A 10,517-nucleotide genomic window follows, 5' to 3' on the forward strand; every position below is an offset into this window, starting at 1 on the left:
ACACAAACCCTCTTTACTGGCTGGTGGCTTGTCGCAACAACAGAGACAGCCCATGGCTAAACCAGTTTCTGATAGTTCTGGCCTCAGAGCAAAAGCGGCTTCTCATCCCCAACACGGCAGAGGTAGAAAGTCCAGGGTCACTAGACACAATATGATAAGAGGCCAGGAACACCTTTCTGGGTAATAAGGCTAGTAAAGAGGACTCCATATATTCTGTTCTACTCAAAGGGCACAGTATGTACATGAAGAGCCAGCCAGTTCACCCTACTCAATGATTGGCATCCCAGTTCATCTCATTCAATCAGAAGATCAAACCGCTCAGCAGCTTCAAATTCGCCTTCATGGCCATAGCCCACTTATCCAGCTCTGATTTCGGGATCACAGGGACCTTCTTCTTTCGTTTCTCTTTCACAACTGGGGGAGAGATTCCAGGGAGTGTTCTATCTGGAACCAAGTGCTTCAAAGAAACCTTTGGGGTCTCAATTAACTTGGAACCCACAACAGGTGAGACTCCAGGCAAGTCTTCAGGTTCCTCAAAGCCAAAGGATCGGCGGCCAGGGGTGGAGGTTGAGGCATGACCGAGGGTCTGTAGCCGACTATATGACCGCCTGACTTTCTGAGACATTTCCAAATCTCTGGTGTCCAGTTCCTCTTCTCCAGAACCAGACTCAACCTTCTGAGTGTACAGCACAGGGGTGCTGGAGGGAGTGCCAGTGACACTACAAGTCTTGAAGAGGTCCTCTTTAGCGGGTTCCTTGAGCGGAGGGTTGTTTTCTTTTTCCAAGATAAAAGAGATCCTTGGAATCCTTCGAAGTGGTGTGTGGACATCTGGGACCTCTACTGCATGAGCTCCGATCTTCTTCAAGACGATGGCCTTTCTGACTGAGGCAGCTAGAGTTGTCTTCGGCCAGATTTCAGGGAGCGTGTTCGGAATATCTGAGCCAGATTTCCACTTGGACGTCTTTGAAGATTTAGTAAGTAAAGTCCTGGGCCCAGACCGCTGGGCGGCCACTCCTGATCGTGTTCGCTGCTCTGACATATTTGTGGTCGGGCTCAGTCTCCGCGGTCGCCTACTCCAGCTTGCGCCAAACAGGAAGTTTTCCTGGCAGTTATTTTTTGGCAAGGCCCATTGTGGTGCTTCCCGGAAGGCTCAGGTGAAAGGTCAGGTTCCCACAGGCGGAGGTGCAGCTGCTCACAGGCTGCTGTGTTAAGATGGTTGTAGTTTGGCTATTTTCTTAGCCATGGCTCCCCACATATCCCCCTTTCTTTTTATTTAAGGAATCAGGGCCCTTCTCTCGGGGGAGACCAAACTTTTGACCAACAACCGTTTCTCTGAAGAGGAGGGCCATTATCCCTTGCTTGGGATCATCCTGTGACCATAGCTCTTACCCATCATCGGCTAACTCGGTCACCCTCTGAGCCTTTTGGCTTAGGTTGGCTGGGCCAGATGGGGAAGGTGCCTGTCATGGGGTTTAATGCCAACTAGGGTTCTGGCCAGGCAGTTGAGGGTGAATGGGGGCTGAATTAAATTACCAATCACCTGAAATTGAGCCTTTGGAGTCCCTCCTCCAGGACAACACCGTTTTCTAATGGGCCACTGCCTGGAAATTCTTCTGCATCTGCAGTGGTGAGGCGGTGGTAATGGACTGCGACCGTGGGTTTGGACAGGGCTGCATCAATCTGAGATCTAAGGAAGCGAGTTAGTCTTTGAAAAATCCAAGGGCCAAAGGAAATTATTAGAAGGAAGCCGACCACAGGCCCCAAGAAAGGGAGGAGATATGGCAAGGCTCCGTTCCACAGGTTCCACATGGGATTGCTAACAATTCTTTGTGTCTACGTCCTAACTCTTCCTGATGTTTGTGGATTCTGTCCCTCACTATGCCTGACTTATTAGCATAAAAGTTAACATCTCTCCTGTAATGTCAGGAAGATGCTGCCTTTATCTGCAGTGAGGAGATCAAGTCCTTGCCGATTCTATAGAACTACTTCTGCTAAACTATCTACTTGGTCTTGCAGGTCCTGAAGCGATTGATAAACCATTGATACATCATTAAGTAATTGTTGTGACAACTTGTTGTAGGTATGTAAGGAGACTCCCACCCTGGCAGATCCAGTGGCTAGCACTGAAGTTATTCCCAGTCCCACCAGAAGGGGAATAAACTGTACAGGTCTTTTATGCCATGGGGACCAGGTATCCAAGCTGGGATAGATATTGGAGAATCTCCTGAAAGTATCTCTACATCAGGGAGAATCCAAGCAGGGGTGCATATGCTTGTCCAATTTTGAGGGAGATATGGGTAGGCCATATTTTCTCCACAAAGGAAGACTCTATCCTTTCCCAGGCAGCCAAATTCTGTGGTGCCGTACGTTTGGCTGCAGGTGGTGAATGCAGCCACCCCAAATGGTACCTCACCAGAATCATTACATGAAGGGTTTTGTAAGCATGTGGAGTTTTGCAAACTGACAGGAAGGGCTTTAAAGGGCTTTGTGAATGTACAATTATTAGGAGAGGGTATAACAGGATTATCAAGTAAAAGAGGGGTGGCCAAAGGCCAAGAAGCCCCCAAAGCCAAACATAGCCAGCAATCTTGGGCTAAATCAGGGTTCGAAGTATTTAAGGCCCTAAAGGTGGCCTCTAGGATATCAGTAGTTTGAGGATCCAGGCTTATACCTTGAGCTTTGGGTAACAAAAGGGGGTGATAATGAAATTTGGCCCCCAGAATAAGTATTCCCATTTGGGCCTCAATGGCTTGTTCTTCCCTCACTTGGCCAGTTGGCCCCCCTCCATCTGAGGCTAATACAGGTGCAACCTGGGGCCAGCAGGCCACCAATTTGGGAATAGCTCTGCATGAGGCTCTATAATATTTGGAATGATATGCCTCTGGTCCAACCACCTGTATACTACTTGACCAGTGTCCTCCTATCCAATTGTTTCCCCATTCTACCTGGAATAAGGCTACAGCATAAGAATAAGGTGTGCATTATGAGAGCAAATCCTGAACTCTGTATAGCACATAGAGTGCATTTCTTCTACATAATGACAATCTGATAGACATTGGCAATTAGGGGCTTCAGGCAGGGGTATGTGTTTAGGCTTTTGATGACAGAACCATTTTTGAATATAGCCCCCTGACTGGCTATGAACCTTTTCTAAATAGGTGACTGAATCTCCACAGTCTACCGATGCCACAGGTTCTTTATTAATTCTACTATAGCCTCCTTTACAATCACAAGGTTTACCATGCAATGTTTGAAGAGATTCTTCTTTGCTAATTGGTCTCTGCTGAAATCCTGTGTCGCTTGGATGGAGGGCTATCAGAAGAATCAGCAGGCTCGCCACATGTGCTGTTTGTGTTGCCATGGTGGTTTTTCTGTAAGGAAGCACATATAAGGCAACCCCAGGGCTTTATATCCCTGGTGGCATTAAATGGCTTTATTAAACTTTCGGGGAGCCATCTAGTTCCTCCTTCTTTAGTAGTATAAATGCAAGCAGATCCTCTGCCCCAAATGATGACAGGGTCCAGGCCATTCCAATGCCCTGTCAAGGGTCCTTCCAAAGAGCTGTAGCATAGGAATTGTGAGTCTGAGTATGCCAGAGGCGGTCTGCTGCTGACTTTCCATCAGTATCAAGGGTCAGAAAATTAATGACAAAAAGAGCATGGGAGAGCAAGAGTTTGGAATTACCTTTGAATGAGTAAAGTGTTTCTTGAGCATTAAGCTTGAAGAGAGTATTTTTTAGGGTATGATGAGCCCTTTCAACAATTCCCTGTCCCTGTGGATTTTAGGAAATGCCAGTAACATGTCGAATATTAAGCTGGCTACAAAAGGTTTTAAATCTTTGAGTAACATATGCAGACCCATTATCTGTTTTAATAATCTTCGGGGACCCCATAACAGAAAAAAACTTGAAATAGATGAACAATAACATCTTTAGTGTCTTCTCCAGGGTGTGTGGAGGCAAAAATAAGTCCACTAAAGTTATCTATGGATACATGGACAAACTTTAAATGCCCAAAAGAAGGGATGTGTGTGACTTCCATCTGCCAGAGTTCTAGTGGAACAAGACCCTTAGGGTTAATGCCAAGATGAGGTTCTGGGAGGAGGGTCACACAATTCTTGCAGCTTTTGGCAATCTGTCTGGCCTGCTGTCTGGTAATTTTGTATCTCAGGCGGAGTGATTGTGCATTAAGATGGTGGAGGGCATGAGCTGCCAGAGCTTCTTGAATGAGATCTTTGAGGGCCATAGCTGTTAATTTGGTGGCCTCATCAGCCAACTCATTTTCCAGCATTAAGGGCTGGGCAAATTTGTACATGCTTGAATACGCCCAATGAAAAGGGGGGAAGAGTGCTTGATAAGTAATTGAAGTTGGGAGAAAAGGTAAAAGGTCAGTGTCCGTGGCTGGATGGCGGGTACCGTCTCCAGCACCTGTAATGAGCAGAGTACATAGTGGCTATCACAATAAAGTTTGAAGGGCTGGGGAAAATTTGAAAAAAAACTGTAGCTACTGCTTGCAACTCTACCAGCTGAGCGGAGATGAACTTTTTTCTTAAGCAGAAGATCTGACCATTAACTACATAAGCAGCCAGGCCATTTTTAGAGTCATCTGTGAAGATGGTAATAGCCACTGGATGGGTTGACTTTTGTTTTATTTGGGGGAAATGAAAGACATAGTCTGTAGAAACTCTATAAGCCTATTGCTGGGAAAATGATTAGAGAAAGAACCTTGATAGAGGGACAATAGGACTGCCCATTCATCGCTTTTGTTTTGGAGCCATTGAACCTGCTCTGAGGAATAGGGTAGAAATACTTCATCCAGGTCTCTTCCAAAGTGTCTTACAGCCAATCTTAATCCTTACGGAATAATTTGACAGACTAAGGAGGGGAAGGTTGGCAAAACCTTAGAGGGTAAAGCAGGTAGATGGACCCACACTAGGGGCCGAGAGTCCTGCCAGAGTAAGCCAGTGGGAGAGAAACAGGCCTTAAAAATTATTAATTTTAATATTTGGGTGAGATCGAAGTACCCAATAAACTGATGGTCTATGGCCTCCTCTACTTTTGTCAATGCTTGTTTTGCTTCTGGGGAGAGGGCTCTGGGTGACGCAGGATCGGGGTCACCCTTAAGTGTATCGAAAAGAGGCTTTAAATCACCCGTTTTCAACTTGAGATAGGGTCGAAGCATATTGATGTCTCCCAAAAGTTTTTGACAATCATTTAGTGTCTCACACCAGGACACATCTATTTTTATTTCTTGAGTGTGAATATAGGAGGGAGTTAGTTCAAACACAAGGAACAGAAAGGGGTATATTGTCCGGACATTTTCTGGAGGTATTGTAAACCCTCTCTCATGAAGTGCCTTAACTATCTCCTGGGCGATATGTATGGTATAAGCGGCAGAAGGGGAGGAAATCATCAAATCATCCATATAGTGAATAATATAAGTGAAAGGGAAATGTAATCAAATCAGATCAACTGTCTGGGCTACATATTTTTGGCATAGCGTTGGACTATTTGCCATTCCTTGCGGTATCACTCGCCATTAAAAGCGAGGATTGGGGCCCACATGATTAACCACAGGGATAGAGAAAGCAAATCTAGGGCAGTCTTCAGGATGTAGGGGGTTGAAAAGAAACAAACTTTTATATTAATTACTATCTTACAAGTATCTTTGGGGATAGCTATGCAGGAGGGCAATCCTGGTTGGAATGCCCCCATGGGAATCATGGTCTTATTGACGACCTTGAGATCTTGTAGCAATCTCCAGGAACCATTTTTCTTTTTGATCACAAATATGGAGTATTCCAAGGGGAGGTGGAACGCTCTAAATGTCCTAGCAACAGCTGTTCCTGTACCAACTGTAGAACTGCTTCCACCTTTTCTTGGGGCATTGACAACTGTTCGATCCAGACACAGGTATCTGATTTCCAAGAAATTTTGTCAGCCTGGAGTGAAGGAGGAGCAGTGGTCTCTATGAAAAAAGGTCTGTGCCTAAACCCCTTCTGTCTATCATTGGAACTACTTTTATGGGTTCTGTCTGTCCTTGCTCGTTTTTTCCCAGTCCTTTCCCTGGAAGAAACCCCATTTTTAACATTTGTTGAGTAATGGCTTCGTTAGGGCTGCACATCATTACTTGCATTTAGGCTAAGATATCCCTTCCCCAAAGGTTTACAGGGAACCCTGGGATCACAAATGGGCGAATCGTTCCTGAGTTGCCTTCCTCATCTTTCCATGTTGGCAATTTAGCACTCTGCAGAGTGTTTTGGGTCTGCCTGATTCCCTTTAAGTGAGTAACAGATGGTCCTAACGGCCAGGATGCGGGCCAATGATTAGGAAGAGAACTGTGGTGTCTGCTCCGGTGTCTATTAGCCCTTGGAATTTTTTCCATCAAGTGAAAGGGTCATCATTGTTCTCTCATTAGTTAATTTTTGAATCCAGTAAATGTTTGAGGAGCCAGGGGATGTTGAGCTCCATCCTCTTTGTTGTGACATGTCTGAAAATTTTCCAACTATAGGCAATGGTAGGGCTTGGGAAAACCTCTGCCTGGCCCGCAGGGTTATTGGGCCTCGTGAGGAAACAACTAAGACCCGTATCTCACCTGTATAGTCTGAATCTACTATGGAGGGAATAACAACCAGACCTTGCGGGGAGCTGGAGGTTCTGCCAATAATAAGGAAAAACATACCAGGGGATCAGGGTCCACTAACTCCCGTCTGTACAACAACAGTCCCTTCTTCAGGCAGTATAGTCCTGGAGGTGGAGGAACACAGGTCCAATCCTGCGCTCCCTGCTGTGGCTCCAGATAACTGCGTTGCTGAAAGAAGGGATTGTATTTTTGGGTTTGTGAATTGAGCTAATAGGGGCCCCGGTAGGGGGCCCCCCACCTGTTTCCTGGGACCACAGGTATAGGATTTCCTGAGGAATCCATTTTAGAACAACAGTCATGGGGGCCCAGTGTAGTCCTCTTTTGCATCTGGGACAAATACCAGGGGTAACCTTTTCAGCACCCTGCGGTGTTGTCTTTTTTGGCTCTGGGCATTCCCTGGCATAATGTCCCTCTAGACCACAATTATAACAGACCACACTTTGGCCTTGTTGAGGCTGCCTGGGCAAGCTGGAGTTGTGCTGAAAAACAGCCCTAATCATTTTGGTAATTTTATGGTCTATGGGGTCAACATCATTACACAGCCAGATCATGCCTGATATATCTAAATCTCTGGTCTTTCCTCTGAGGGCTGCTTCACACGCTGAGTTGGTGTTTTCTATGGCCAATTGTCATAGAATTGGGCTCTCAGTTTCTTCTGACCCCATAATTTTTTTGGCTGCATCTAGCAGATGGCCAATAAACTGAGAGTATGGTTCTTGGGGTTTTTGGGAGAATTTTAGTCAAGGGGATTGATAAGGCCCCAGTAGCAGGAACTGCCCGCCAAGCGGCTAAGGCAGCCTGTTATGTCTGAGACAGTATGCCTGGGGCTAATTTTAGTTGTTTATTTTCAGGCTCACAAACTCCTCGGCCACAGATTTTATCTGATGTCCACGAGGCCGATTCACCTCGTGGGTCTTTTCGATTGCGGGCAGCTGCTCGTTCTGCCCTGTCAAAAAACTCAGCCTTCCAGGTAAGGAACTGTCCTTTGGAGAGGACTGATTGTACCACTCTTTTCCATTATCCTGGAATTAGATACCCTGATCCAGTCCACTCTTCTAGTACTGTTAACGTGAAGGGTGCAGTAATGCCATAATTTTTAACAGCTGAGTGAAGTTCTTTTATTTGTTTAATTTTAAGTTTTTTAAAGCAAGGATTAAGGGACTCAGCATTGCCATCTGCTCCTTCTCCTCCAAATTCACTAGCTGCCTCATCATAGTCCTGGTCTCCATCTTCTCCCTCGCCCTCAGTGGTGTGGCTGGGGTCATCTATCCCTGTGGTAATCGGGTCTTGTGGCTACTTCTTCTCCTTCTCCCTCTGTCTGTTCATCCATCACCTGTCTAGTTTTTGCTTAGGTCATGACAGGGAAGGTGGATTTTTGTGGGACAGACCTAATAGTTTTACTTTTGGGGGTTTTATCTCTGAGAGTCAGCCGATGGACATCAGAATCAAGAGCCTGTATCTCATGAGTTAGTTGATGAAGCTCTTGGTTCATTTGCCTGACTTTAAGCCCTCTAGATGGGTCTTAAGTGTGGCCCTGATTAGCTGAAAGTTTTGTGACATTTCAGCAGCTAAGGATGGGGGGAAGCCAGTGGCCGACACAAGAGGGCCAATGGGCGCCAGAGGTGGGACCTGCCAATGGGGGGAGCACTAGGCTCTTACATCCTAGTTTGTTGAGACAGGAAAACTTGTCTCTTGGGTCCTGGTCCATACCTCTCTGACTTGTAATGAGCAGCTTCTTCCTCTAACTCAGCCTCAGAGGAAGGATCGAGAGGTGGCTCTAGATCACAGTAATGGTGTCTTTTCTTAGCTTCTACAAGAGAGGGGCAAATCTTGTGGTAATCTTTTAACTGGTCTTTGGGCAGCAAAAGGACAACTTGACAGGGCTGAGAAATTACGGGCTCATCGATTAGTGAGGCCGCTCTACTTTCACTTTGAGCCGTTTATTTTCATTTAGGACTGCTCACTGCGCCGTGCTGGAGGCAGTTGCATGACCCATTTTAGAATCCGGGGATGGAGGAGACAAATCTTGGGGGTCATTGGGAGGGTCTAATTTATGGCACTTCTCAAAATAGTCTTCGGCAATAATTACTAATTGAGAATTTTTCCTCCTTGATCTGCTTCTTTTAAAATGTCTCTAATAAGCCCCCAGTATGTATGAAAATTTATGGGGATAGTTTTACCAGCTCCTATCAACTCATTAATTGATCAGCCAAACTTATTCCAACTTCGAGGGTGAATATCAGGCCCAGTCAAAACTACCCACGGACAAGCATTATCCACAAAATAAAAGAATTTTACAAGTTCCATTTTCTTGATTCTAATTCCTCTATCCCTGTGTGTCTGCTTTATTACTTTTATAAAAGCAGCCTCTTTAGACAGAGTTTTGCCGATGACTGCTGGGACTGAAAAATAGAGCTCTGAATCTTACCTTCCTTCTCCCTCGGGCCATGAGCAATGTGACCGGGAGCGGATCTTTTCTTTCCTCGGGGTCCGGACTCCAACTGTTCTTCGGGTCCCTGTTTGGGCGCCACTTGACCCGTCCAGCAGGTCAGGTTATTCAGGGTCCCAAAGAGGCCTTTATCCAGAAAGTCATGGGGGTATGAAAGGAAGTCAAAGCATAAAGAATGACACAGAGTCAGTCTGGATGGTGTCAAGGCTTCATTGAGGATAGAATGCTTACATCTTATATAGGCTTAAGCAAGGAGATGGCAGAATGCAGTCGAATTTTACAAAATCTTCAGAACACGGAAGAGGGTGGTGCTGCAGTCTAGCAACAAATGTCTCGTGCTTTTTTTGGAACAACCTGTTTTGTCACCTGGCAGCTATTCTTGGCAGTGCCCATTGTGGTGCTTCTGGGAAGGCTGAGGTGAAAGGTCAGCTTTCCACAAGAGGGGGTGCAGCTGCTCACAGGCTGCTGTATCAAGATGGCTGTAGTTTGGCTACTTTGTTAGCCATGGCTCCACACATAAGGGGATGGCCAAGGCTCACTTTTTTTTTTCTTTGGTCTCAGGCCTCTTCAGGGTTATGGATAGGCCCAGGCCCACATTTTTTTTTCTAATTTGGGCCCAGGTCTCTTCAGAATTAAGGATAGGCCGAAGCCAACATTTTTTTTTTTTTTTTTTTTTTTTGAGTTTAGGGCTCTTCAGGGTCAGCATTAGGCCCAGGCCCACAAGATATCTTGGTTTTGGCCCAGGCCTCTTCCGGGTCAAGAATAGGCCTAGGCCCATATTATCTCTTGGTTCTGGCCCAAGACTCTTCAGGTCCAGGGATAGGTCCAGGCCCACATTTTCCTTCTTTGGGCCCAGGACTTTTCAGGGTCATGGATAGGCCAAGGCCCACATCTCTTCCAGTTTTAGCCCAGGCATCTTCAAGATCAGGGATAGGCATAGGATCATTTTTTTCTTTTTTGTACTCAGGCCTCTTGATGGTCAGGGATAGGCCCAGGTCCACATATCTTCCAATTTTAGCCCAGGCCTCTTCAAGATTAGGGATTGGCCTAGGCTCACTTTTTTCTTCTTTTTGCTCAGGCCTCTTGATGGTCAGGGATAGGCCCAGACCCACCTTTTTTTCTTTTTTGGGACCAGGCCTCTCAGGTCAGGGATATGCCCAGGCCCATATTTATTTTTCCTTTGACCCAGGTCTTTTCATGGTCAGGGATAGGTCCAGGCCCACATAACATCTTCGATATGGCCCAGGCCTCTTCTGGGACAAGGATAGGCCCAGGCCCACATTTTTTTTCTTTTTTGGGTCCAGGCCTCTTCATGGTCAGGGATAGGCCCAGGCCCACATACCCTTTTCTTCGGGCCCAGGCCTCTTCAGGGCCTATGATAGGCCCAGGCCACATCATATCTTGGTTTTGGCCAAGGCCACTTCAGG

General features: G+C 46.2%; 1 protein-coding gene across 1 annotated transcript; it reads right to left on the reverse strand.

The window, feature by feature from the left end:
- Positions 1-301: 301 nt before the first annotated feature.
- Positions 302-1,039, reverse strand: LOC308432524 (sororin-like; the record flags this gene model as incomplete). Its single annotated transcript, XM_080932304.1, has 1 exon — positions 302-1,039. One exon carries the CDS (start codon positions 1,037-1,039, stop codon positions 302-304), a length of 738 nt encoding a protein of 245 aa, XP_080788430.1.
- Positions 1,040-10,517: the final 9,478 nt, after the last annotated feature.

The sequence above is a fragment of the Micromys minutus genome (genome assembly GCF_963924665.1).
Source record: "Micromys minutus genome assembly, chromosome: 18".
Taxonomy (NCBI): domain Eukaryota; kingdom Metazoa; phylum Chordata; class Mammalia; order Rodentia; family Muridae; genus Micromys; species Micromys minutus.